Source organism: Lissotriton vulgaris, chromosome 1_1 (assembly GCF_964263255.1).
Source record: "Lissotriton vulgaris chromosome 1_1, aLisVul1.2, whole genome shotgun sequence".
NCBI classification, from domain to species: domain Eukaryota; kingdom Metazoa; phylum Chordata; class Amphibia; order Caudata; family Salamandridae; genus Lissotriton; species Lissotriton vulgaris.
This window is the reverse complement of record NC_141685.1, coordinates 2,023,572,916-2,023,599,177: the sequence shown is the minus strand read 5'-3', so window position 1 is coordinate 2,023,599,177 and position 26,262 is coordinate 2,023,572,916. Positions and strand designations below refer to the sequence as shown.

The following is a 26,262-nucleotide window of genomic DNA, read 5'->3' as shown; positions in this document are numbered from 1 at the left end:
AAGATACCTATTCTGTTGCCAGGAAAGGAAAAGGTTCAAGACCAAATTAACGTCCCAAAGGACAGAATACCTTGGCTCCGGGGGCAAATCCAGACGTACCCCCCGAAGGAGCCTGCACACCAGGGGATGTTCCCCAACCGGGGCACCGTCTATCTGGTCGTGTGCCGCCGAAATCGCCGAGCGAACGGCATTAATTGTTCGATAGGCCAGACCACTAGTCGCTAATTCCGCCAGGAAATTTAGGACGTGAACGATTCCTGCGACCAGGGGATCCAGATCCCGTCGAAGACACCAACGCACCCACCTGGACCACGCTGATCTATATCTCTTCGTGGTACTGCTGGCCCATGCTTTAGACAAAAAGGAGTCAGCTGCTCCCGAAAGGCCAGGGAGCGACCAGCGTCTCCGGAAAGCCTCCATACCATGAGGCGGAGAGAACCCTGCATTATCTGGGGATGCGGGTCCCCGTCTGGATTGAGGAGAAGATGAGGGAGCAGGGGAAGTAGGATTGGAAAATCCCAAGAAAGTTCCAGAAGAACCGGAAACCAAACTTGCGACCTCCACCACGGCGTCACCATCACCACCTCCGCCTGCTGGCGGTGAAGATGGGCCGCCGATCTCAGTAACATTGAAAAAGGAGGGAAAGCGTACGGGCGCTCCTGACCCCAGTCTTGTAGGAACGCATCCGTGGCCTCCGCCAGAGGATCCGGCCTCCAGCTGAAAAACCTCGGTAACTGGAAGTCGAGACGTGACGCAAACAGGTCCACCGAGAACGGGCCCCAAATGGTCTGCAGCCAATGGAACACCTGCGTGTCCAACTTCCAGAGACTCGAGTCCCGCAGGTACCTCGAGTGCCAATCCGCCACCTGGTTGGCTCGACCCGGAAGGTACTCCGCTGTCACCGAGACCTGGTGGGCTAGGCAGTAGTCCCAAAAATCCTTTGCCAGGTTCGCCAAGGCTTTGGACCGAGGGCCGCCCAGGTGATTGACATAGCGCACCGCTGAGATGTTGTCCATCCGGAGAAGGACGCATGAGGACGCTGAATCCTTGGTCCAGCAACGGACCGCGAAAGAACCTGCGAGGAGCTCCAGACAATTGATATGGAGTTGCTGCTCCTCTGACGACCAGCCTCCGCCTGTGGAGAAATCGCCGCAACGGGCGCCCCAACCAGATCTGCTGGCGTCGGACTCTATCACTAGATCTGGAACCGATCCGAAAATCGCCCGGCCGTTCCAGGCCTCCATGTGGGAGAGCCACCAGGACATCTCCTCCTTTACCTCGTCGGACAATGGGACCAACTGTTCGTAAGAGAGACCCTTCCGAAGGTGGTACGCCTTGAGGCGCTGAAGGGCCCGATAATGAAGCGGACCCGGAAAGATCGCCTGGATGGAGGACGAGAGGAGTCCCACCACCCTGGCGATCTGACGTAGGGATGTGCGCTCCCTGGCGATCGTCTGCCGGAGTTCGTGCCTGATCTTGGCCATCTTCCGCGATGGCAGACTGAGCGAGGCCTGCACTGAGTCCACTAGGAACCCCAGGAACTCCATCCTCTGGGAAGGTGTCAAGACAGACTTGTCCTTGTTGATGATGAAGCCCAGACCCTGTAACAACGTTACCGTTTGGTTGAGCTGAAAAAATAGCTTGTTGGGACATTGCGCCATCAAAAGGATGTCGTCTAAATAGACTATCATCCGGATGCCCTGACTCCGGAGGACCTCCACTGCTGGATGCAACAATTTGGTGAAACACCACGGGGCCGAGGAGAGTCCGAAAGGAAGGGCTGTGAACTCTTAAATCTGGTCCCGCCAGAGGAACTGCAGGAACCGACGGTGAGGCGGGTAGATGGGCACTACCAAGTAAGCGTCCTTCAGGTCCAAGCGGACCATCCAGTCGTTCACCCGTAGGACGTCCCTGAGAAGATGGATCCCCTCCATCTTGAAATGGTTGTAAACCAACCAACCGTTGAACTCTCGGAGATTTATCACCGGTCTCTTGCCACCATCCGGCTTCCCCACCAGGAAGATGTTGCTGCGGAAACCCGAAGGATGCCGTGTTGAACGACAGATGGCGCCTTTCTGGCACAGCGCCAAGACCTCCTCGTCGATCAACCGGGCATCCTCTTGGGAAAAAAGAATGGGCCGTGGATCCCTTAATTGAATCGGCTGATCGTAAAAGTCTATGTGAAAACCACGCACTGTCTGAAGAACCCACGCGTCCTTCGTAAGTGCCGACCAGGCTTCCCGGAAGCAGGCCAGCCTCCCCCCAATCTGGACCTGGTCCGCCGGGATTACACTCACCGTGAGAGTTGTTGCTGATTGCGTCATTCCTGAAGCCGCCGCGGCCTCCTCTGAAGCGTTGACCCCTGGAGGGGTAAAAGTTCGTGTAGTTGGCTGAGGAGTTGTACTGCCCTCTGCCGGAGCCTTGACCCTTATTCGGTTGGTTCTGTCCACCACGGCCGGACGTGAGGCCCCTTCCACGACCGGCCCCCCGGGAAAAACGTTGGTTAAACACCCTTTTTATTGTGGACTGTGCTTTGTCTAAGGATGAAAAGGTGGAGACAAATTTCCCCAATTCTTTAATGAACGGATCTCCAAATAGGCCGCCCTGCGCTACTGCTCCCGCCTCTGACGAGGCCAGGTCCCCCAGTTTAGGGTCTAACTTAATGAGCAGCGAGCGTCTACGCTCTGTTGAGAGGGCGCAATTAGCGTTGCCCAAAAAGATCACTGCCCTCTGAGCCCAATTAGAGAGAACTTCTGGTGAAATGGCGGAACCAGAAACTTTGGCCTCCTCCGCCATGTCTAGGATCTTCGTTAAGGGCCCTATGGTGTCTAAAAGCTTGTCTTGGCATGACCGCCAGGAACGGTCAATGCCTTTTCGCGGGTCCTTAACAAACTTCGCCATAAAAGTAGCCATTTTCCCGTCCAACTCAGGGGTCAGGGCCACTTTTCCCTCCAGCGTAGGCCGCGGACACTCTCCCCTGAGGCAACTACGTGCCTCCTTCTCCAGTGGCCTGCGTAGACGTCCCGCCACAAACTTCGCGACTTTGTCGCCCGGTGCCCAGGCTGCCGACCTCGGATGGATAATATCGTCCGGGTCAAGCATACCTGAGGCATCATGAGGCAACTCCGCCGCTGATCCGGACGGGCGCCACGAGCGCACTGAATCCTCGTCGTCATCCGTGTCCGCCGGGGAGAGCCCTCCATGGGAGGAAGGGGCTGTCGCGGTCGACCCCGAAGGGCCTTGGACTGGGAGCGACGCAGGGGTGTCAGGCTCTGTCGCCTTAGCCAGGAACGCATCCCGGAGGCGTTCAAAGGCATCCTTATCCACCCCTTGCGACCCTCCGGAGCCACTATCCCTGCAGACCTTCTTGGGGGCAGGGGGGTTAATCACAGAAGAGGCAGGGACAGAACCCTGGGCACCCAGAGCCGTAGAGGCCAATTTAGTGCACTCCTCCACAATGCGGGCCGAGAGTCTATCCTCCATAGGCCCCACGATCTCCTGCACACACCTATAGATGGACTGATCTACAGCTTCATAAAACTCATCATCCCCCAAGTATTGGTGGGTTTCCTCCTCCACATAATATCCCTCTGCCATGACCAAGTCCTTTAGGGCAGGGAAAAGGAGGGTTAGACTGGCCCAGGCACCAGCAATGTGGGCTAACCAAAGATTAGCAAGGCTTTTAAAAATCTGGCACACAGACAGCAAGAGGCAGCACTCCTCGTAACGCGCTGACCCTCTTAGGCAAGACCGGGTCTCAAGCCGCCCCCCAGCGCGCTCACAGAATAAAATGTAAAATACGCCGAGCAAGATCGGCAAGTGCTGAAAGAATACCGCCCGCAGGCGTCAGCGCGGTAAATCCGCAAGTACAGACCCACAAACGGGCGTCAAGATACTGGGGCAATACAACCCTGGCCGGGCGTCACGGTGGGGCAGCAGTCGAAGGCTCTGGCGCGATCGCTCTCCTCAGCGCGGCTCCCGATGAAGGGAAAGACGCGCTGAGGAGAACGAGACGCGGCAGCGCCCTCTAGCGGCAATCGAAGCGAGCCGCAATTCCGGGGACAGTCGCGTCAGGGGCGAAACGTCCCCGCGACAAAACAAGAAAATACGGGCTCTGTAAGGGAAAACAACGTTTTTCAAACCCCACAACAAGAGCCCACACAATCGATTAATACACACAGTACCCAAAATCCCAAACGCTCTCACCACCCCAAAAACGAGGGAGAGAACAGGAAAGGCACTTAACTGGCTGCAAAGCAGCGAAGAAAGAGGAAGGGATCACAGGAAGGACGCCCTACCTTAGCGCAGTGGACACTATGGAAGGACTATGATTATGGACTGATGGGAGTTGTAGTTTATCCCATGTGTTTGATGTTTTTGTGATATGTTTATCCCAGTGTTGGGTGGTATATCGTATCCTTTACAAGTTTTGCTTTTCTGGCTGCTATGTGTTTTTGTTAATAAACAGCGAAGAGAGAAAAGCATAATCTGAAGCCTCCGGTCCTGACATAGAATTTATTATTCCCTTGAGCACCTCTGAAATAGATCATTCAGTTACCCAGGATATAGGTTTACTTAGCTATTTTGGTGTTAATCTAACAAAGGTCTTCATCAAATGTGCATTTAAGAAATTCCTTGTCAACCTCCCAAAAGCTAACTGGCCTTCACATAAGGGAACTAACCAGAGAGATGTAACTGGACGGAAGTTGGTAATCTGCTCATGGCTGGAAACACAATGGCAGCCAAAATTATCATGATCGCCGTCTGTTGTATCTTTTCCAAACCATTGCTCTGGATGTGCCCTGAGAGGATATGATCCCTGTAGAAGAAGCTTCAAGACTTCATTTGGGTGCGGGGACCCCAAAATCCAGGCGTGTGGTTAAAAATCCACATCTCTGGATATATTAACAGGCTGCAAAGCTGAGACTGCTTTGACAGAAGTGGTCAACCCTTGAAACTTATAAAAATGGGTATACATTCCTCATGCAATTGCAAGTCAGACCTGCAGGATCACTGGTTGCTATCCAAACCATCCAGATCCAAGAATGTGGTGTTATCATCTGAACTTTTTAGGATTTCTGGAAGTCAGGGTCGTGCCATTTACAACTGACCGCATTTCCTTCACTGCTCACCCTTGCACACCATAACCTCAAATTTGCAGCAGCCATGTGAGGGAAAGTATTCAGCAGCTGGAGTGGGTGGGCAGAACTCACACACATTTCTAGATATGATTGACCATGGAAAGATAACAGGCTCAATCCATAAAGTCATTTTTAGCCATAAACTTATGTTTACATCCAAAAAGAACTCCTTACACCTTGCAGGACTTCATAAAAGGATTTATGGTAGGCTTAAATGAATTTACTTCTGTGGATGTCTCCCCCATGAGTGTAGAGAAAACCAAAGGACTAAATACCATGCAAGATATGGGAAGATGGCTTTAAAAAGCATGACTAGCCTTGCAAGTCTTTGCACACCCACAAAAGTGTACATTTATCAGTATTCAAAAGCTAAAATGCAACGCTTTCTCTCCCAGGAAATGGTCAGAGATCTTCTCCAGCCAAAGACTGGGTGGGAAGGAATCTGGGTCACCACCAAATTTGCTGAGGTGCAGGGGAAGGACTTTATCAAGAGGGAAAACTTTCCCTGTTAAAGAACAAAAGCACAAAAAAATTAAGATTGCACAAGGGGCTCCATACCCCCTCTGCTTAAAGATACAGTATATAGATTTCCGCACAGGGAGAAGGAGCCTCCGGGAGTGTATAGATGCAGACTTATTACTTCTTTTGTGAATAGTGGCCCTATCCTTTTCTGAGAGTTATGCCAAAAGTATGCAGCTAAGAAATTAGACCTAACTTTGATTATCTAGCATAATTATTTCAGATAAGATACTATGGTAATGTGATCAATCTTTGTGCTCATTTATTTTTCATTTATATAAATTATATCATGCACACTGTGAATCGCATTAGCTTAAGAATCCAAGGATGTCCAGCAATGGCCCATAAACCAGGGACTCATGCCAATAATCAGGTAAAATTATTCACACTTAGATTTACTATATGTACATTTTAACCTTGTGGATAATCTGGAAATTTTACCCGGATCCCACTGTTGCGGATAAAGTTTGGATTAGGTATGTACAATAGTTAAATTCATAATTCAATCTGACAGACTGAATTATTGCCTGCTGGTCACAAGGCTATGTTCGTACTAGTAAGGTAGTAGCAACTGGGAAATGTATGAATTTTGACTTTTTTTTTTAAAAGAGCTTCACATCATCCAAATGGCAATTTCTACAGTTTGCAAGCTACTTAAAGAAGGGGATGCAAGTCAACATGGCCCTATCTGTAGGACTTTGGAGAAGTGGCCTTGAACTAAATTACAGCAACACTGAGGTCACGGTACAGGCCTACTACATCGAGTCGATAATTAAATCAAAGAGCGGGCATCTTATTAGTATCGCCCAGTCTGTGATGAAAGCTGCCAACCCTTTGGACTTACTAATAATTATGAATGTCTGGCCTTTCATGAGCAGCTAGAAGTACCTTTATTAAAATAAATGCCTTGTTGTAGCCCACCTGCACTCTCTTTTGGGCTTTACAGCCAATTGGGGACATCATGATGCTAAGATTGTGATAATTCTAAAACTAATTAAAATGTTTAAAACATTTGGTAAGTCAGTTCATGCAACAACCGGGAGCAACAGCTTTGCATAGCATCAGGGCCAACTCAGCCTTTCAGCCTTTGAATCTTGTTAACATGAGTACTACCAATGTCAGTGTGTCCGGCAGAGTACAACGACACACAGGTGCAGTCTTCTAGCACACAGGAGAAGAAATGAAAAACACCTTCTTTTAAAACACATAACGACCCTCTAGAGCGGGTAAAACAAAGCATCAGCGACAAATCAACACCTGATTTTCTATCGCCTCCAAACAGGTGCGCATCCCTACTTACGCCAGGAGTGAGGAACAGGTTCAAATGTTTGTGCAGAAGAACTTGATTCTGAGGATTTCCACGGCAGAAATTCTGAAGGAATACGTGGGCCAGATTCATAATTTCATTCATCTTTTCATCGTTCTGCATTAGAGACGAAAACATATGCAATAAGTTATCATTCAAACATTGACACATCCAGTACATGGGAAGACTTTGCTCGGCGGATTAAACCCTGCCCCCCCGCATTCTGCGCTATTCATCTGGCATGAGCAGGTCAGATGGGAGCCAGCTCGGACTTCCCTGAGGTCTCGCTGCAGAGATGAATGGTATCCGTTTAGAGAACACAAGGGCATTGCTGAACGTTAAAGAGGATTTCTAAATGTGCCTTCAGTTCTTTAAACTTTTGCAACCAATATGCACTGCGCACAGATACCGCCAGTAGTGCACTGTATTTGGGAGATCAGATGCAAGCTACATAACGCAAACCACCCAATATCAAACCCAGTAAGATATAGGGCAGCTTAATCAAGAATGAGCATTAAGATCTCAATCCCTCGAGAGTGGAAAACCCACAGTGATCCTAAGTGTGTCAGTATCTCGCTTTACTTTGAAGTATGTCCACTTCTTTTTACCTTCGTATAGTCTATTTACAATAAACAGACACAAAAGAACAAGTTAATTAGGTTCCTGGTGGATACTCCATCTAACCACAGATTCCTCACCTTTATAATGTTTCGAAAATGCCAGACTGGATCTGCAGGTTTTCCATACCCCTGCTCCTGCGTGCCACCAGATGGCGCAGTGCGGTTCCATGTGGGCTTTGGTCTGCCCAAGAAGTGACAGAAGAGTCGCATATAGGCACCATCCCTGTGTGCCAACGCCAGTTTCTAAGCTGGACTCTTTTTGCTTACTCAGACGCGGCGGGGCGGACCAATTGGAGACACCAGTTCTATAATCCGGGACATTTTTGTTTAGATTGTAAAAAGAGACCAATTCACAGAATGGGGAGGTGGACTGGCATTGAGTATTCTGTGGTTAGATAGATTATCAACCAAATAGAGCATTCCCAAAGGTACGTAACTTGTTCTTCTTATGGGTACTTCTAATCACAGATTTCTCAGCTTCAGAAACAAATGCAAAAGCAGTACCTCCCAAGATGGAATGTCTGTGGAGTGGGCGAAGACTGAGTAGTCCTGCAGGACCGTACCAGTGAACTGCTCCTGCCGCCAGATCTAGCTGTCACGGTAGCAGTGCTTTGTAAATGTGTGCATTGGCACCCACGTCATGGCCTGACAGTTGTCAATAACAGACACTCTACATGCCTACGATGTGGTGGCAGCATTGGCCCTGGTGGAATGGGCCCTCAGACCTTCCGGGAGCTGCTTTTTGGTCAATGAGTAGCAGATCCTAATGCAAAGAATGATCCACCTTGACAGAGTCCTTTTTTTGCACTGCACAAAAGCGGACTAGATGTTCTTCAGTGCAATTGGTGTAAATGCTTGAGGTTCTTTTGGGAACCAGCAAACGGAGTCTCTCATTTTCAAAGGGGGGAGTTGGGTCAAAGAAAATGGGGAAGGTAATGGATCAGCCAACATAAAAATGCATTACACCGTTCAACAAGAGGGCTGTCTGGCCCACAGCATCGGCTTGTCTGGAAACAAAAATAGTATAGGGTGGTTGCACCGAGAGAGCCTGGCGTTCACTCAATAGATGAGCCGTAGTGATTGCAGTGAGTAAGGCAGTGGTGACAGAAGATGCAACGAGCACAAAACAAAACAAATAACATGTATGAGTTTGCCTTCCAACGGGTCTTTCCTGCAGACATCACACTATGTGTCAAATTTGTCCCAGGGCAAACTTCATGGAAGGGTGCCCAGCAGCCAGGATAACATCCACAACTTCCTTTGACAAATCAAATGGCGTAAGGTGCCACCCCTCAATCTCCATGCATGGAGGTGTAGATTGAGTAGGTTTGGTGGAGAACCCTGCCCTGTTGCCATGGCAAAAGATCTTTCCTAAGTGGTAGCCTGATTGGAGGGCAGACACTATTTTCAGAAACTCCTGGTACCATAGTCGGCTGGCCAAATATGGGCCACTAGGATAACTTGGGCCTGGTTGTTCCTGATTTTCATAACAAATCTGGGTAGGAGAGGCAGAGCCAGGAATCCATACAGCTGCCCTGTGTTCCATCTAAGTCAAAAAGTATCTGCATGGGAGAATCTTTGTGGAACTCAAACATGCAATCATTTTGGAGACTGCACATTCTCTGCAGTAGCAAAAAGAGCTAGCCAGTAATCTCCGCACTTCTGGAAGCTAGCCAGCATACTCCCCACCTCTGGGTGCAGCTGCCATTCATGATTTGTCAGATATCTCCAGCTGAGCATGTCCGCCATGGTATTTAGTAATCCTGCCAGGTGGTTCACAAGCAGGAAGATGCCTTAATGTTACAATCACCTCCAAAGGTGCAGAGCCTCCTGGCACAGGATGTAGGACCCTACTCCTCCCTTCTTGTTGCAGTACCAAGTGGCGGTAGTGGAGTCAGTGAGAACCTATACCAGTTCCTTCCTTGATGGACAGGAGGACTGCCTTTAACTCCAGGTGAATGTCCACCACTCCGACATACTGATATGAAGGGGTTTTACCCCCGGAGTATAGAGCCCTCTTATCGCCACCTCTCCCAGATGACTTCTCCAGCCCAGAAGAGATGAATAAGTCACCGGCATCAACCCTGGATGGGGAAGGGAGAGGAGTCCGCTGCTGGTCAGGTTGTGGACCAGCGGCAACCAGTTTGGTTCTTGTGCAGTCTCCTCCGAAATCTGGATAACATCCAACATGTTTCCCTGGTGCTGGGCCCACCGAGACTTCAGATCCCACTGCAGAGGCGGAATAGGCCACCTGACAAAACATAAGCAAGATGATTGAGGCCAAGATGCCTCAGACCTGCTCTCATGAGATTCAGGACCGCAGCTGAAATATCAAATGTAGTGACATAGTTAAGGCCCTGAACTGCACTGTGTCCAAGACATCTCCTACAGAAGCAAGTCTCCATGAAGGATTCAGGTGTGACTTTGGCTCATTGACAGAGAACCTCAAAGATGTCAGGAGGTGGTCTATGACTGACTGTAGTGAGCTTCGCCTTCAACAGCTAGTCAGTGAGGTAGGGAAAAACTGGCATCCCAAAACTCCGAAGATGAGCGCCGAGCACCACCATCACTTTTGTGAACACCCAAAGAGCACTGATAAGTCCAAAGGGGAGCATGGTAAACTGACAATTGTCGTGGCCAAGCTTGAACCACAGGTAATGTCTGTGGGAATGCAGGACATGCACATAGAAGAACATTCCTTGCAGGTCCAAGGCTAACATCCAGTTATCCGAATCCAAGGCAGGCATGCCCTGGGCCAGTGTGACCATTTCAACTTTGTTCTCCCACAGGAAGGCATTCAGATGGCAAAGATCTAATGTAAGACAAAAGTCTCACTTTTCTTTAGTACGAGGAAATAGCAGGAGTACCAACCCATTCGTATTTCCAAGTCTAAACCCTCTCGATGGGCCCTTTGGACAGTAGAGCTCACACCACTTACAATGAGATGGATAGGTGCTCCTCTGAAAGCTTGTCTGATGTGGGATGGAGCTGCAGTGGGTCAGAAAGGAACTGAAGGGCATAACCTTGCTGGATGATTTGGAGGACCAATTTCTCAGAAAGTTTGGATGGCTACCCTGTTAGAAAATGTTGGATCCTGCCTCCCACAGGGTAGTTGTGCACATCTCAGGGAAAACTAAAGCACTTTGAGACTGATGCAGCACAGGAGGGGGACATGAAGCAGTTTGAGACTGATGCAGCACAGGAGGGGGACATGGAATATTGGTGCCCCTGGTGACCTGCATATTGCCTGCCTGATCCCCAGCCACAAAAGTACTTGGTGGCTACTGGAGCAGGGGTGAGGTCATGGGGAATGAATTAGGATTATTTTTGCTAGTGAAAGCTTGCACCATCAAACTCTCAGGAGAAGAATGCTGTGTAAGAAAATCAGGGTTGCCAGGCGCTGGTCTGTGGCACTTAGCCACCTGCCTGTTCTCCGGTGAGCAAGAGCAAGGATTAGGCCATGTGCCCATAAATGTCAGTTAGGACCTCCTTGAATGGGAGCACAGACTCAGAGGATGCAGGCCTGGGTTGCAGAACTTCGGTAAGGACATATGTCTTAACTTCCATAGGTCAGCAGTACACCTAATTACCACAACTTAGAAGACCTCTCTTTCATTGGTGGCCCAAGGAGGGAGACATAAACTTTGCGCCAGGTGAAGTGTCATCCACACTGACCTCCTGTATATTCATGAATAAAGTGAAATCAACATCATGTGGGAGTAAATCATTCTCATATTGTCATCTCCGAGTGGTTGTACACTCAAGTCGAAACCAAAAAGATGATGGTACCTCTGATGATAGCTCAGTAATAGTGTTAGTGCATTGCCTGAATCAGGTTGTACAGGAAGTGGGTGCACTGGAGTAGAATAAGACTGCAACCTTGGTCTGGATCGAGACAGATTTGACTCCGGATTGGACACAAGAGTTGGTAACGCAACCCTATCTGGTGCAGGCAACTTTGGGACTGACATCAACAAAAGAGGGACAGGTGCAGGTCTTGGAGCCTGAATGGAAGTTGGTACCAGAGTCAGTGCGGAACTCAAGACGGTTTCCAGGGGCTCAGATGGCACCAAGGACAGATCTGCAGGTAGTAAAATTACTAGAGACCCTGCCGGATCCCTGGGACCTAAAGAAGGTCCAGAGGGACCTGGAGAGTGCCAAAAATACACAGCATGGCTTCCTTAGAGGCCTCAACCTACTGGAGTGTTGCAGGTGACCCAGGGAATTGAGGTGGATCGGGATCAACTGTGGGGTAGGCTACTCATTTGAGGATTGGGAGCGGCACCTGGACACTTCTCTTTAGACAGAGTAGTGGATTGGTTGAGTCCTACTTTGCCTTTTTGTGCTTTCTCTTCGATTTGGACTTCTACTTACAGGATAACTTCAAAAGCAAAGAAGACCATTGTAGGATCAGTCTCGAGAGTCAGAACGGGTCCGTACCCTGAACATGGAATGGGAGCAGGGCTTAAATGAGGTATGTGACTCCTTTCAATGTATGGTGACGTACAGCTTCTCTTCTCGGTCTTGGATTGCCGTTGGGTGCAGGAGGAAACACTCATTGCATGACTGAGACATGCCCCGAGCCCTAACATGAGCCCTTGTGCAGATCCATTACAGACATCTGTTTCCAACAGTCACGGCATGGTTTAAACTCTGTAGATTTAGTTTGGAACATCATTCCCTTGCACACTGGATTTCAATTATAAAAAGTTGTCAATATATACGAGAAAGGGAACAGAGGTCCAGAATTATGTTCCAATGCATGAAAAGAAAGGAACTGATGTCGGTGGGCAAGGGAGGTGCATAAATGCATCTCTACTTCACTTCCAGGGCGGAAAGAAGCGAAACCAGAGCACTGCGCCACCTACCAGGAAATAGAAGCCCTGCTATGGAAAACTTTCAGATCCAGTCTGGCATCTGGGGTATGTTTCTAAAGATGGGGAATCTTCGGTTAGAAGTATCCATCTCAAGCGAAGTGCATCATGTCAGGGTTAACATTGTCTTGTACCAGATCAATTATGTGAATGTTTGTTGAATAAATACATTTTGTTTCATTTGCATGCAAAAGTGATACAATAATTGCCTCTGCCACCAAAATATATATACTGTTTATGTTGCCAAGAAATGTCATCGGTCAACTGTACCAATTTTAGGGTTACTGCAAAACGCTAATTCACCTTCATAAAGATGGTGCCCAAGATCAGGTATACAATTGCGGACTTGTTTGCTACCCTCACAAAGAAGCCTGGAGGACTGGTGAAAAATCAGAGCTCTTCTCGCCTATCTTGAAAAGTGCAATACAAGCACTCAATCTGCTTAGAAACAATGTTAACTAATATTATATGAATAAACTCAGAGCAGGCACACTTCCACTGACAATTTCTACTCAGAGATACCAGAACTATTTTTATAAGACTTGCGTCTATTTGTGCACACAAGGTTGCCAATGTATGGTTGGTCCTTCCTTGCTTATCTCATGGATTAAGTAACTCCTGGTACAACTTTTGAAAGTTATTTAAAAAAGATTGCAAACCTTTATGAACTATACAAAAACAGCAGAGAAGATTCATATTTACTACACTGAAACACTATAGTTATTCACACTTATTAGGAGACAACTGATGATTGCCAATATCAGCAGATTTTGCAGTTTCAAAGTATCTGATCTAAACACTCAGAAAAGTAGTTGTCCTGATAACACCAATTTGTCAAAAGGATGAGTAAGGTAGAGTAAAATGAGCAAGGAAGGGAGGGAACAAGCACAGGAAGGCAGAGACATCAGTAAAAAGAGCTCCATATTGGGAGAGCCTCTGTGCTGAGCAAGATTCCTCTTGGCAAATCAAGTGCCACATCATATGGCTTAAAAAATGACGCTACAATGACATCACGGATGGACAGTAGCCATCACGTCATCCCTGCCTCTGAAGCAGGAGGTAGTTAACAGGTAGGACAAATCAATGTTAGCAGCTACATAACCAGTGGGCTCCTGAGCACTAAATTCAGAGGAAGTTGATATAAAACTGGAAAGAAGAAACTGAGAGCACTGCACCATTGGCATGATACAGTTAGGAAAGCAACTCTCTTTACTATTGGTCTGGAAAGCAACATGCTATACTACAGGTCTGGAAAGCAACACACTTTCCTATTGGTCTTCACACAGCGGCTCGCTACTTTTAAAAGCAATTTGTGGCAGAAGCGCTGCATCTCTTCTTCAGGCCTCCCAGGTGTCGTAGCGCTACCTTTTCATAGGGTATCTGCAGGAGGTCCAGCACCACCGCGTGGGCGCCCATGTTCTTCAGCAAGCGCTGCTGCTGATTTCGGCCTTTCTTATTCTGAACACAGAGCTTACTGAGCCTCATCAAAATCTGAAAAAAATGAAATTATGTTAAAAACAAGAAGAAATATCAGTCGTAATAGGCTCGTAATAATAAGGCAAAGTGCCAGATGTGTGGGTGTTCAGACCTCTTTGACGATCCTGTAGTTATTTGCTTTGTTGCTGTCAATCTGAGGCTTCTTGCTTCCATCTTGCATTTGGCTAAGAATACCCGGCTCCTGAAAGAACAACACACCAACAGATGCTCGGTTACATCACGGCAGAGCCCGTCATCTGGCCGTCCAATTAAAGCGAATATAGTTTAAAAACCAAGAAGCAACATCTGCCGTGATATCTGCTTATCAAATCCGTATTTAGCAACTTCAATAACCTTGCACTAAACTGGGAAAAATACTTCTGCATAACACAAAAGGACGATAACAATGCAATTCAAAGCTAGAAGAATTGAAATAGTGTTTCATTTTATGAGAGTTTTTTCAAATGCGAAATCACAATGTAAGTTACTTTGAGAATTGTGTTGCATTTCATTTCTGTCCAGGATAACTCTTGAGATGTCATTTTTCCATTAGCACATCAGTTTGACATGCATTGGCAGTTCCTTACCATGCATGAATAAACTGAGGGAATAAAATAGACAACTAATCGGTTCGAACAACACTTCTTTTGCTCGTTCACACGTTTTACCTTTTTGAAAATAGTGCAGCTCACACGTTGACAAGCTGCGAGTCATTTACTGGGCCACAACTTGCCAAGACATGGTTTTTAATGCTGCCGAGCGTTTAGGCGACGAGCACGGGTGCAGTTACTGTTTTCTAAGGAGCAAGCAGAGATATTGCTAAGATTATTGTTACCATTGGCCCAAATGTTCCAATACCGGAACTAGTGTGATCCTGAACACCGGAAGTAGTAATCCGGACGTTTTTGGCTGCCTCTGTCTTTAGATTCATGTAGCCACCGTTCCACCCCCACTGACGCATCTCTGCCATATTTATGTTAAACTTCGCACTTCCTGTCTCTAAACTATGTCACCTCCGGCATTGTCCAAAATTGACTTCGCCAGGGGATGACACCCTTCATTGAAAAAATGCTGACTATACTAAAGAGACAAGTTGCATAGCAGTACTCGACCCGATCCAGTGTGCAGGCACAACCGTTTGAGACCAGAGTACACAACTGTAGTGGGCCTCAAGAAAGCAAGGAGGGCTTAACATCCTTACCAATCTAGTAAACACCAAGGCCCACAGAACAAGACCAGCTTCAACCAATCAATCAATCAGGACACTTGTAAAGAGCACTATTTACCCGTAAGGGTCTCAAGGCGCTGCAGATGAGATCAGCGAACACAAAACTACTGTGTGAAATGAGCAGCCCCAGCTTTATTGCCATGTCACAGATCACAGCAAGAAGAGGTTCATACCAGATCAAACAAGCATTTACAATGCAACGGTTTCGCCTTTTGAAAAGTTTGAGCTATTGGCATTGTAAATGACAACATTTGTATTTATGTGTTGGTTTTGAAAACAGATAAATAAATTGCATTGTCATTGTGGAGTGGTGTGGCTCACTGTTTAGAGGCGGCAGACCCGGAAGCAGAGAACGGCCCGGGACCAGGGTTCAATTCCTGACGCAGCAGGGTCAGCGGACTCGATAATTCTCGCCTCGGTGCCTACTCTAACCAGGGATCACACTCGGCAACTCTGGGCATTAGCTTGCCTCATCTCTACAACGGCCCCCCACAAACACCGGGGATGCCTGGATTCACCTTGGAGATACCCAGTAGGGACCATCTCACAGGGATAGCCAGGACGGGTTCCCCAGCGGTCTACAGCGCCACGACGCCTCAGGGCAGCAGTGCGCTTTACAAGACACATACATTACATTTACAATGCCAATAGTTTAATCTCTGGCAAATGCCACACAAAAACACACACACCCACCCAAAGCCACACACACACTCAGGAGAGCAAGCACAGCGAGGGGGCAGGGAAGCAAGCAAGCAAGCACAGCCAGGTGGCAGGGAAGCAAGCAAGCACAGCCAGGTGGCAGGGGAGCAAGCAAGCACAGCCAGGTGGCAGGGGAGCAAGCACGGGCAGGGGGCAGGGGAGCAAGCACGGGCAGGGGGCAGGGGAGCAAGCACAGCCAGGTGGCAGGGGAGCAAGCACAGCCAGGTGGCAGGGGAGCAAGCACAGCCAGGTTGCAGGGGAGCAAGCACGGGCAGGGGCAGGGAAGCAAGCACAGCCATGTTTCCAGTGCTTGGCTATTCTGAACAAACCATTGGTATCCGGCCTGCCACTCAAACGAAAACAACTCCCAGAATACCTTCTATGAGCATTGGTACCCAGGAACCTGCACTAGCCTAACTGACAGGGTGGGTGTGTCTCAAACGCTGTGGGGTTAGGGTTAGGTAAGACGTGTGGAGTAGGCCCTTGGGTGTTGTGACTGTTGCGTTCGAATTGTGTCAGATGTCCATTAATCACATGGTAAAGATTGCAGTGGATCGCTAAAGTATATTGGATCTTTGGCTGCAGTTGATCCCCGTATGCACTTGATCGCCATGTGCAGTGTCTTTATTGGATTTTACTGTGCAACTAGTCCCGGGTGCAGCTGATATCTGGGAATGGGGCTTGTGACATACCTCAGTAGGTTGGCTGATTTCGAACAGGTCCAACCGGTTGTTATTCCAGTGGTTGATGATCTCGGCCAGTTTCCTGCGCACTTCCTCGCGACTTCCCGACATGCTGCTGCGGCTCTACCCCAGAGACCGCCATGAAAATCCAAACTCTGAAACTAATGGTAGGAGGAGCTCAGTAGACCTCACACCGGCTTCCTCAAATGTCGGGCTGCCTGTGCCAAAGCCCTCAGTTCTACCAGGAGCTCCAGTTCACGGCTGGCTATCCTTGCAGGGTTCCTCACCCTGTCAGTCCTCTCTTACATCTCCCCACAATATTTTTGCAGCCCGTAGTGGACGCCTATCTATACACTGTTCCCTTTTCCGACTCTCGTTGCTCGAGGTCGACCAAAGTCGTGCACAGGCTTCACCTCCTCCCTGACGCACACATACGGACCGGTTACGCACCCCAGTCAGTACTCAACAGCGTCTGCGGGAACATGGATAGACAGAGAGGAGACAATTAACAAGTGGCGACAATAGGAACTCTGGGAAGGAACAGTGGGGGGCCATTATGGAAAGGTGAAACTGCTATCTTTGGAGTCCCAATAACAACAGCGGGAGGGGGGAGCAAACAAACAGTATTCATGTTTGCGAGCAGGCGCTAAATGAGCCCTGACTGGGGGCTGTCTGGGGGGGAGTATATCTCCCCTCCTTCCCTGCCAGCCGCAGACCTCCTCAAACGGCCCTCCGTTCGCGGTGGTCCCAGGGATGCCTGAGAGCTGACGCGCCCCGGACACCGCCACTTGATCCGTCCACCCTGCCCCTTGGTTCGGCCCCCCCACTCCCCAGGGGGAGGGGGACAGTGGCTGGACCGGGGGTCTCAGTGGAGGCCACCCCCGGGAGGCAGAGCCCGAGCACCAATGATGGGCGGGAGATAAGGGGAGCAAAGGCAAGAAGAAGAGAAAGAGCGGGCCCACCAAGCATTGGGGCTGGGCCAGCTCAGCCATAAATTTAAGGTAGGAATGTGGTAGGGAGATAAGGGCTATTTAAAGGTGGGCACAAGGCCCTCTTTCTCCGGGGAATTTTGGCAGGAGAAGAGGTGCAGCGTCATGAGTCGGTCAGGTGCGAAGTCCTGGGGAGGGGTGGCCCACGGGAGGGCTCGAGCGCAAGGTTAGAATAAGAAAGGGCATGGAAGGATGGTGGCCAGAGGGGCCAGAAGTAGAGGGTGTGCTCTTCCATGGGGTGGGGGGGGGTTGTGGGGGGCTCAGGGATATTCAAGGGGCGGTTGGGGATGTGGGCCAGGATAAGTGTGTAGAAGTGCACACCCCCCCAGGCGGCGGGTAAAAGGAGGACGGAGTGGAAGGGCTGGATGCTGGTTTAAAGGTTACTGAGATGGGGGCCGGGTAGTAGATGCCCCTTAGTGTCATGGGGCTGAGGATCGAAGTTTGGCGTAACAAGAGGGGAGGGGCTGGTTCTGGGGACTGGGGGCTCTGTTTCCGAGGGAAGGCACAGCCTCCGGGCGTCAAGCGGATGAGTAGTAATAGCAGAGGGAACTGTCACTGTTTTGTCCGGCAGTATGAATGTGAAGAAATATAAATAAGTTTAAGTTAAAAGTCACATAAGTACCAACGCATAAAGGACAGCACCAAACGTAACGCACATACAGGGTTTTCATAGGCAATAAACTGGCCCCTAGCTAACTCACTCTGATGTGAAGTGCGCATTCGTCGGCGAGGGGGGGGGGGGGGGCTGGGCAGCTCTCGAAGCAGTGGGGGCTCTGTTTTCGAAGGGAGGGCTCGGGAGATGACAAAAGGTGGATGGGCGCAGGGCGGGCGGCGGCAGGGTCCCGGACTGCGGGGGTCAAAGGAAAATTATGCGGGAGGGCTGATGGGAAGGACGGAGCTTGGACGAAAGTCAGGGGGTTATTTGTTGTGCATTTTTGTGTGGCGCGGACTTTGCCCGGGGTGTCAGGGCGCTTCTGAAAGGGGGCAGGGGTGAAATATAGTGAGAAAGGTTGCAAAAGAGCAGATTGCGAAGGCATACGTTACGTTACATAAGGTAGTGGTGACAATTGTGAGCAAGCAAAATACATGAGGTGGAAAAAATTGTGAGCAAGCAATAAATACATGAGGTAGTAAAGGTAATGGTGACAATTGTGGGCGGACGGAATACGTGAGGTAGTAAAAAATGTGAGCGGCCAAAAGTGCATTAGGTGGTAAGGGGTGCACGGGGGGAGGGGGTGGTGAGTAAGAGGACGATGTCGCCTCTTGCTGGCCGTTAGGGGGCGCCCAGAGGAGCGAACAAGAACAAGTGTCACTTTGCTATGAAGGGGGAACGATAAATTGAACGAGGGATGCTTAGAATGTCAGGCGCGGTCCCGGTGAAATTCGCGTGGGTTTGGGCTGGGGGGGGCGGGGGGGAGGGAAAGAGGGGGGGAGGTGGCAGGGCGCAAATAACGGAACAGGGGGGATGGGAGACGGCAAGGGCGCCAAAGGTAGGGGGCGTAGTGGGGCACCAACGCAGGTAGCCAAGGAAGACACAGGGTAGGGGGTGGCGACAGGAGGGAGGGAATCAGCAAAGGAAAGGAATGTGTAAGATGAGAACATGGAGGGCCGCCGATGGTGCTAAGGGCTGGCAAATTGGGGAGGAGGGGGCGGAGGCTGCCCAACCAGGCATGGCCGGGAGCGGCAGATAAGGAGGGGGGGGGGGGGGGGGGGGGGAATGGTGCAGGCAAGGAGTTTGCCCCTCCCTCCCCCGTAAGAAAGCATGGGTCAGCGCAGTGGATAGTTAGGAGGTTCATGTGGGAATTGTTAAGGACAGACCTCGGCCGCGCAATAGAGTGAAGATCCCACTCCTGGCATCTGCGGGGCGAGCATAGATAAAATATATAAATAAATAAATACTAGATGCGCGGCAATATGCCGGAGTGCGGACGGGAGATGGGTGGAGAGGTGCGCATCCTGTGGTGGGGGGGATGGCTCAACGCTTCAATGCTCTGCTAGAGTCTCGTGCGTGCACATACGAAGACGGGGGCCCAGGGGGAAGAGCTGTCTGGTCTGGTCGTTAAGAAGGGACTAGAGCAGACGGCTGTCAACACGTGGGTTACAGGCCGCGGCTCCGGGCAGTCAAGAATGTATGAGGGGCGGAAGGCGGATGAGGACGTCGCGCAAGATGGACCAGGGCTTCTAGGGTGTCTGGCGAAAGGATAAATAGGGGCATTAGGGGGAGGGCGGATCCGAGAGTGGAGCTGCCACCGGGGTGCCATGTCTACTGTGCCAGGAGCAGTGGTGGGGTGGGGGGGGGGGGGGTGCGGTCGGAGGGATAGGCGTCGTGCACGGGCCCTTCATCCTTCCGGGGCAGATTGGGAGGAGGTTCAGTGCTGCGGGCGCAGGGGGGTCAATGCGGGGTCTGCAAGGACGTCGTCGGTAAGGTGCAAACAGAGGCGGAAGGGAGGAGGGCGATCCAAGGAAGAGTAGGAGAGAGGGGCGATTGTCCGGGGGCTGGAGAGAGGGGCGACTGCTGCGCAACATGGAGGGTGGAAGGTTGCAGCGACCTGGGGGCGGCGCTTATGCTGATGCGGACGGGGGGAGGGCGGATCCGAGAGTGGAGCTGCCACCGGGGTGCCATGTCTACTGTGCCAGGAGCAGTGGTTGGGGGGGGGGGGGGGCGGGTGCGGTCGGAGGGATAGGCGTCGTGCACGGGCCCTTCATCCTTCCGGGGCAGATTGGGAGGAGGTTCAGTGCTGCGGGCGCAGGGGGGTCAATGCGGGATCTTCAAGGACGTCGTCGGTGAGGTGCAAACAGAGGCGGAAGGGAGGAGGGCGATCCAAGGAAGAGTAGGAGAGAGGGGCGATTGTCCGGGGGCTGGAGAGAGGGGCGACTGCTGCGCAACATGGAGGGTGGAAGGTTGCAGCGACCTGGGGGCGGCGCTTATGCTGATGCGGACGGGGGGAGGGCGGATCCGAGAGTGGAGCTGCCACCGGGGTGCCATGTCTACTGTGCCAGGAGCAGTGGTTGGGGGGGGGGGCGGGTGCGGTCGGAGGGATAGGCGTCGTGCACGGGCCCTTCATCCTTCCGGGGCAGATTGGGAGGAGGTTCAGTGCTGCGGGCGCAGGGGGGTCAATGCGGGATCTTCAAGGACGTCGTCGGTGAGGTGCAAACAGCGGCGGAAGGGAGGAGGGCGATCCAAGGAAGGGTAGGAGAGAGGGGCGATTGTCCGGGGGCTGGAGAGAGGGGCGACTGCTGCGCAACATGGAGGGTGGAAGGTTGCAGCGACCTGGGGGCGGCGCTTATACTGATGCGAACGAAAAAACAGGGAGGGGTGTTGCGGAGTCGGTGGTTTTAATCATGCGATGTTAGACGGCGATTTTATATAGCGCGAACGTTGCCTGAAGGGGTCGGAGCGATTAATGAAGGAGGTGGCAGTGATAGAAGAGACATTAAAAGGGAGCGAATAGAGAAAGATATGTTACAGGCACTGGTGAGCGCGCAGGCTGGGCCCTGGGTGATTCGGGGTGATGGGCTGTCTGGCGGGGGGGGGGGGGCTGAGGCGCTATACAGTGCCCCTCCACGTTGGGGGACATCTCTCACATCCTAGCCTGCGCCAGCAGCAGAGGAGCGTGGGAGAGGGGAGGGGAGCAAAGGTGGAGCAGTTTACCTCCCATCCGGCCTCCTGCAACTTTTTTCCGAAGTAGACGGCGCTCATCCCATTGATGGAGAGCATGCTAGGGGGTGCAGACAGCCACGGCCTCCTCTCCCTCGTGTTGTCGGGAAGGTCGAACTCCGTCTCCAGCTGACGGGGTCTCAAGCAGACCATACAGGGGTGTCTCTCCCGGAGGCTCAAGTCCCAGAGATTCTCTTCTTTTTCCTCCCAGGGGCCACAAATCCCTCCTTATCTCACCATGTAAATTCCACCTTAAACAAGTCAGGTCCCGGGCCGGCAGCCAATCACAGCGCGGCCCGGGGAATGACGTCACGGGGGTGTCCGGGCCGGCAGCCAATCACGGCGCGGCCTGGGGAATGACGTCACGGGGGTGTCCCGGGCCGGCAGCCAATCACAGCGCGGCCCGGGACACACGGCATCAAGGGGCGGGGCTTAAAAAAAGACCCAGAAACGCCCCCGAATCGCGTTTTCGAGAGAAAGCGCGATTGACAGCCTCTGTCTCCCAATGGCTAGTCTCCATTTATGGAGCTAACCAATTGGAAACAGAGGCTGTCCTAACCTCACTATTAAAAACAACAGATTTCGATCTGGGAGGGGCTTCGCCCCTCGCCAGGTTACGAAACCTAAAAAGCACATATAGAGTGTCAGGACAGCGGCACCCACTCAGTAAATGTAAATGTAAATGTAAATTTGAATTAGCCAACAGGGCAACCCTGCGCCCCCTTCATGACTAACCCGAGTGTTCACTCACTAAGCCCCTGCAGAGTGCAGAGTACATTTACATTTGAGCAAACTCCTTCCACAGCGTACAGCCACTCCAGGAGGAGCTCACACTCTATTAACGAGCAATACGACTCCAGCACTCAGCAATGAGGCAAATTCATCTAATCAAAGATTCCACCCACTCAGCAGCAACAATAGCTTTGCAGACTGCAGAACACCCACCCACCCACCCCAGCTTTACAGCAAGACAAGCTTCAGACCAGATGCACCAGAGAACCTACAATCTCCACTGCAGAGTACACGCACCCCTGACCCAAGACGAGCTCTACAGCATATGAGTACACACGAACCAGAGTACCAGGGCCAGATGACCAGATGAAATCAGGATCTCCATTGGATCCATGCCCTCCGCACATTCTGCATTCTATTCCATCAACTATAACTGGAGTATTGACCTCTCTATTAAACAAGGCTATATGCTCGAACTCCTTCCCCTCAATCTGGAAGAAGGCCTGTATCCGCCCGATTCTGAAAAAAGACTCACTCAATCCCTCCGAAACTAAAAACTATCGGCCCATCTCCTGTCTGCCTCTACCAGCTAAAATCCTCGAGAAAGCCATGAACTTAGAACTGATGACTTTCCTTACGAAGAATAATCTTCTTGACTCTACACAACATGGCTTTCGAGCATGCCATTCAACTGAGTCAGCCCTTATCATGGCAACAGAGGATATCAGGAAGACCATGGACGACGGTGGAAGAACGGCCCTCATATTACTTGATTTAACCGCGGCGTTCGACACCGTCAATCATTCGGTCCTACTGAGTCGTCTGGAAAATCTGGGCATCTCCGATGCCGCTCTAGCCCTCTTAGCATCATTTCTGACAGGCAGAATCCAACAAGTCCACTGGGATGGACTTAAATCAGAGGAATTTACTCTTCCCGGAGGAGTCCCACAAGGGTCGGCATTATCACCAACCTTGTTCAATTTATATCTCACCCCCTTGGCGAAACTGATAAAATCCCATGGCTTGAGATTAGTGTCTTATGCAGACGACACGCAAATCATAGTGTCGGTCTCCGATTCCATTGAAGCAACCGCAGGCCGTTTCAGGAATTGCCTTCTCAGTGTAAAAAACTGGATGAGCCAAAACTTTCTCAGATTAAATACTGAGAAGACTGAAATCATAGAATTCGGTCAGAAGCCCTCGATATGGAGTCAGCTATGGTGGCCCCCGGAAGCCGGCTGTTGTCCTACCCCAGCCGGGAAGGTCAGAAACCTCGGATTCTTACTGGACAAAAACCTCTCCTGCACAGCGCAGGTGAACCAAGTCACTTCAGCTTGTTTTCATATGATAAAGGTACTTAGAAAGATCTTGCCCTTTGTTCCACCCACCTTAAAAAAGACTGTCATTGCTGCCCTAGTAATGTCTCGGGTTGATTGTTGCAACTCTCTCTATCTCGGTACGGGAGAGAAGCAATTGATCAAGCTGCAGGCTATCCAGAACGCGGCCGCCAGGGTTCTCCTGTACCTGCCAAAGCGTCACCCCACTTCCCGGGCCATTCGAGAGCTGCACTGGCTGCCAATTAAGCGCAGAGTCCAGTTTAAAGCCCTCTGCTTGGCCCACAAAGCCGTTCAAGGAAAAGGATCAGATGATCTGGCCAAATTCCTCCCGCGCTATGTGCCCAACCGAACTCTAAGATCGGCCAATCAAGACCTGGTCTGCGTGCCTAGAATCCGGAAAGTGCGTTGGGGTGGAAAATCATTTTCTAATCAGGCCTCCAGACTCTGGAACACATTGCCTGTCGAACTTCGCTCACAAGCCTCCAAACTGAGATTCAGAAAATCCCTGAAAGTATGGCTGTTCTCCCTGCCCTGATCTGTCTCACATCACCTTCTATACTACAGCGCCAAGACGCCGCGGCATTCGAGCGCTTAATAAAAACTTCAGTCAGTCAGTCAGTCAGTCATGTGTTATATAGTATAACTTGGTACCTTCCAACAGCAACACATGCAGGGGAGCTGTAATTTGGCACTCTATAAAGTATGTATGCTATTTCATGCAATTCAAAGATTACAGACAAAACAATATGTTTAAAGAAGGTTTGACTGCAAAAATATTTAGAACTCTTGAGGAAGTCAAAGGAGGTGGATAACAGTAGAGCAAGAGAAGCTGAATAGACTGATTTACAACAAATGTACTGGTTCCAGCTTCTGAAAACGATATGGTCATGTGCTAGCCTGGAATGAACAAAATCGGGTTTGCAGTAAAAAATGTTGTCTACTCAAAACACAGATGGAAAAAGTTGTGTGTACAAAAAAAGAAATATTGCACCCTATGCGGCAAAGATAAGTGTATTGGGAACCGCGGCACGTGGGCATGGTTTTTGGATTCAGGGAAGGGGCTGTAAGGGGGTGGTAGGGTTCAGTGATTATTAGCATTAACAGGTACTTAGAGGTTTTTAAGGTTCAGGAAAGAGTAGCTTTATGGAGTGGTGTGGGTTTTTTATAGTTGAGGGATGTGTAGCTGTAAGGGGTAGTTAGGATTTTAGGCTTTATGAGTGGGTAGCATTATGAAGTACTGAGTGTTTTAAGATAAATAGAGGTTTATTGTTACCCAACTCAATAGCACTCATTTGATCGAACTTGGAAGCATGAAAGACGGAACTGATCTGCCTGGATTAGACCAGGTGACCATCAGGTCAAACACAGATCAAAACAATGGCTGCATTAGTCCACTGAGCTATTAAACCCATAATGAATATTGTCACTTTCTTCAGGACTTGCATACATAGACTACATTTGACATATTTACAACTGCATGTCACACACATATATTCTTATATACAGAGTAATTCGAAACTTGAAAGCAGAGTCGTAAAGCAACGAGATCATATTGTTTTGCCATGAAGGAGACCATATTATGTTATAGATTGGACTGACTATAGAGAAGCAGGCTACTTCCAGTAAACTTGATATATCAGAATAATATTGAAAGAGGTGCAAAAATACCCTGTATGTATGTTTTCTTCACAGATCCATTTCTTTATCATAAGCCGTCTGATGCCAACTATAACCTGTCACCATCCTAGCTCCATCACGTTAAAGAGCGGAGAACAGCTTTCTGGCCACCTATCTCCTGTCACAGGATGAGCTGCCGAGTACCACTGAGCTGATGTCCAACTCTCATATTCATCAGGGGAAAAATTGGAGCTCACCAAGTGGAGGTTCTGGAGGTACTTCACTAACGCTTTTTCAGAGCAAATGAATGACCAACAAACCTAAAGTTTCATCTTTTAGTGACCACAGTAGTATGAGTCTGCGGCCAGCTGATGGAACAACCCACCAAAATTTTAGAGAGGATCATTTAACAGTGCAGATCCAGATGAACTGACTGAAAGACCTACACCTGAGCCGAGAGCCTCTACGGGAGCCGCTGTTTTATTAGGCACCTTTACAGGTTCACAGCCACCATCTGGCTTGAGGCATCAACAGGATGCACAAACAAGGCATGCAGAACCAGGATCGGCACTCAAGTGAGAAATATCTGAAACGTCCCCCAAATACCCACAATTCTCAGAAATGTCATTCATGTGGGTCATGTCCAAAACCACTCCTATGAATCTAATACCTCCGCTAGAGAGTGGTATGATTTCTGAGTGCTCATATTAAACACAATAATTAACACTTGGGGTTTTGGCTGAAGCACAGTAAGGCTGTGCCAATAACAAAATGAACAAAAAGGGTTGCCAGTACTGTGCAGTGGTTTAAACGTTTGAAAAAGGGATTGAACTAACTATCGCTCAACCCAAAGACCACTCTTTCAGTCAAGATATTTAGCAAAAATAATTGATTTTATTTTGTTGGATTTTTTCTTTTACTTTTTGATTTTTAAAGAGAACATTTTTGAGAAAATTTTTGGGGGGAGTTCGTAGAAACAACAAATGTATGGCTACAACTCACATCTGATACATTTATCAGTATAATCCAGGAGGATAACAAGAGGGTATTTTGACTAAAGGTTGAAAACAGAAGAAAAGGGCACAAATGCCAAAGATTGAACCCAAAAGGTAATACATATAACATATGGCACTCATAGACAACAATTTGACGACAGACAGAAACAAATTAATAAGACAGGGCAAGAGGGAACCTTTCCTCTATCAAGATATAGTTTCTTACTATTGAGGGGCCCTATAAAAATCCTGTTCTAAATACAACAGGTAGGCCTACTCCACTAGATGGAGGAATAAACGGGTACAAATTTCAGGACGATCAACAGATTCAAAGTGGGTTCTGTATCTCTGTGATATCCTCCTTAGTGCGGTGTCGCCATCAGTGCAG

The 26,262-nt window shown here is 49.7% G+C and overlaps 1 protein-coding gene across 5 annotated transcripts in view; it reads right to left on the bottom strand.

Moving 5' to 3' along the window:
* The window catches only part of ITPR2 (inositol 1,4,5-trisphosphate receptor type 2), a 1,555,333-nt gene that overhangs the window by 717,508 nt on the left and 811,563 nt on the right, over nucleotides 1-26,262 (bottom strand). For all 5 annotated transcript variants that reach the window (XM_086920227.1, XM_086920242.1, XM_086920233.1 and 2 more), the window contains 3 exons: nucleotides 14,049-14,138; nucleotides 13,826-13,951; nucleotides 6,961-7,083 (listed from right to left, as the gene is read on the bottom strand). In XM_086920227.1, coding sequence (XP_086776353.1) covers nucleotides 6,961-7,083; nucleotides 13,826-13,951; nucleotides 14,049-14,138 — 339 coding nt within the window. The remainder of the gene's footprint in view (nucleotides 1-6,960; nucleotides 7,084-13,825; nucleotides 13,952-14,048; nucleotides 14,139-26,262) is intronic.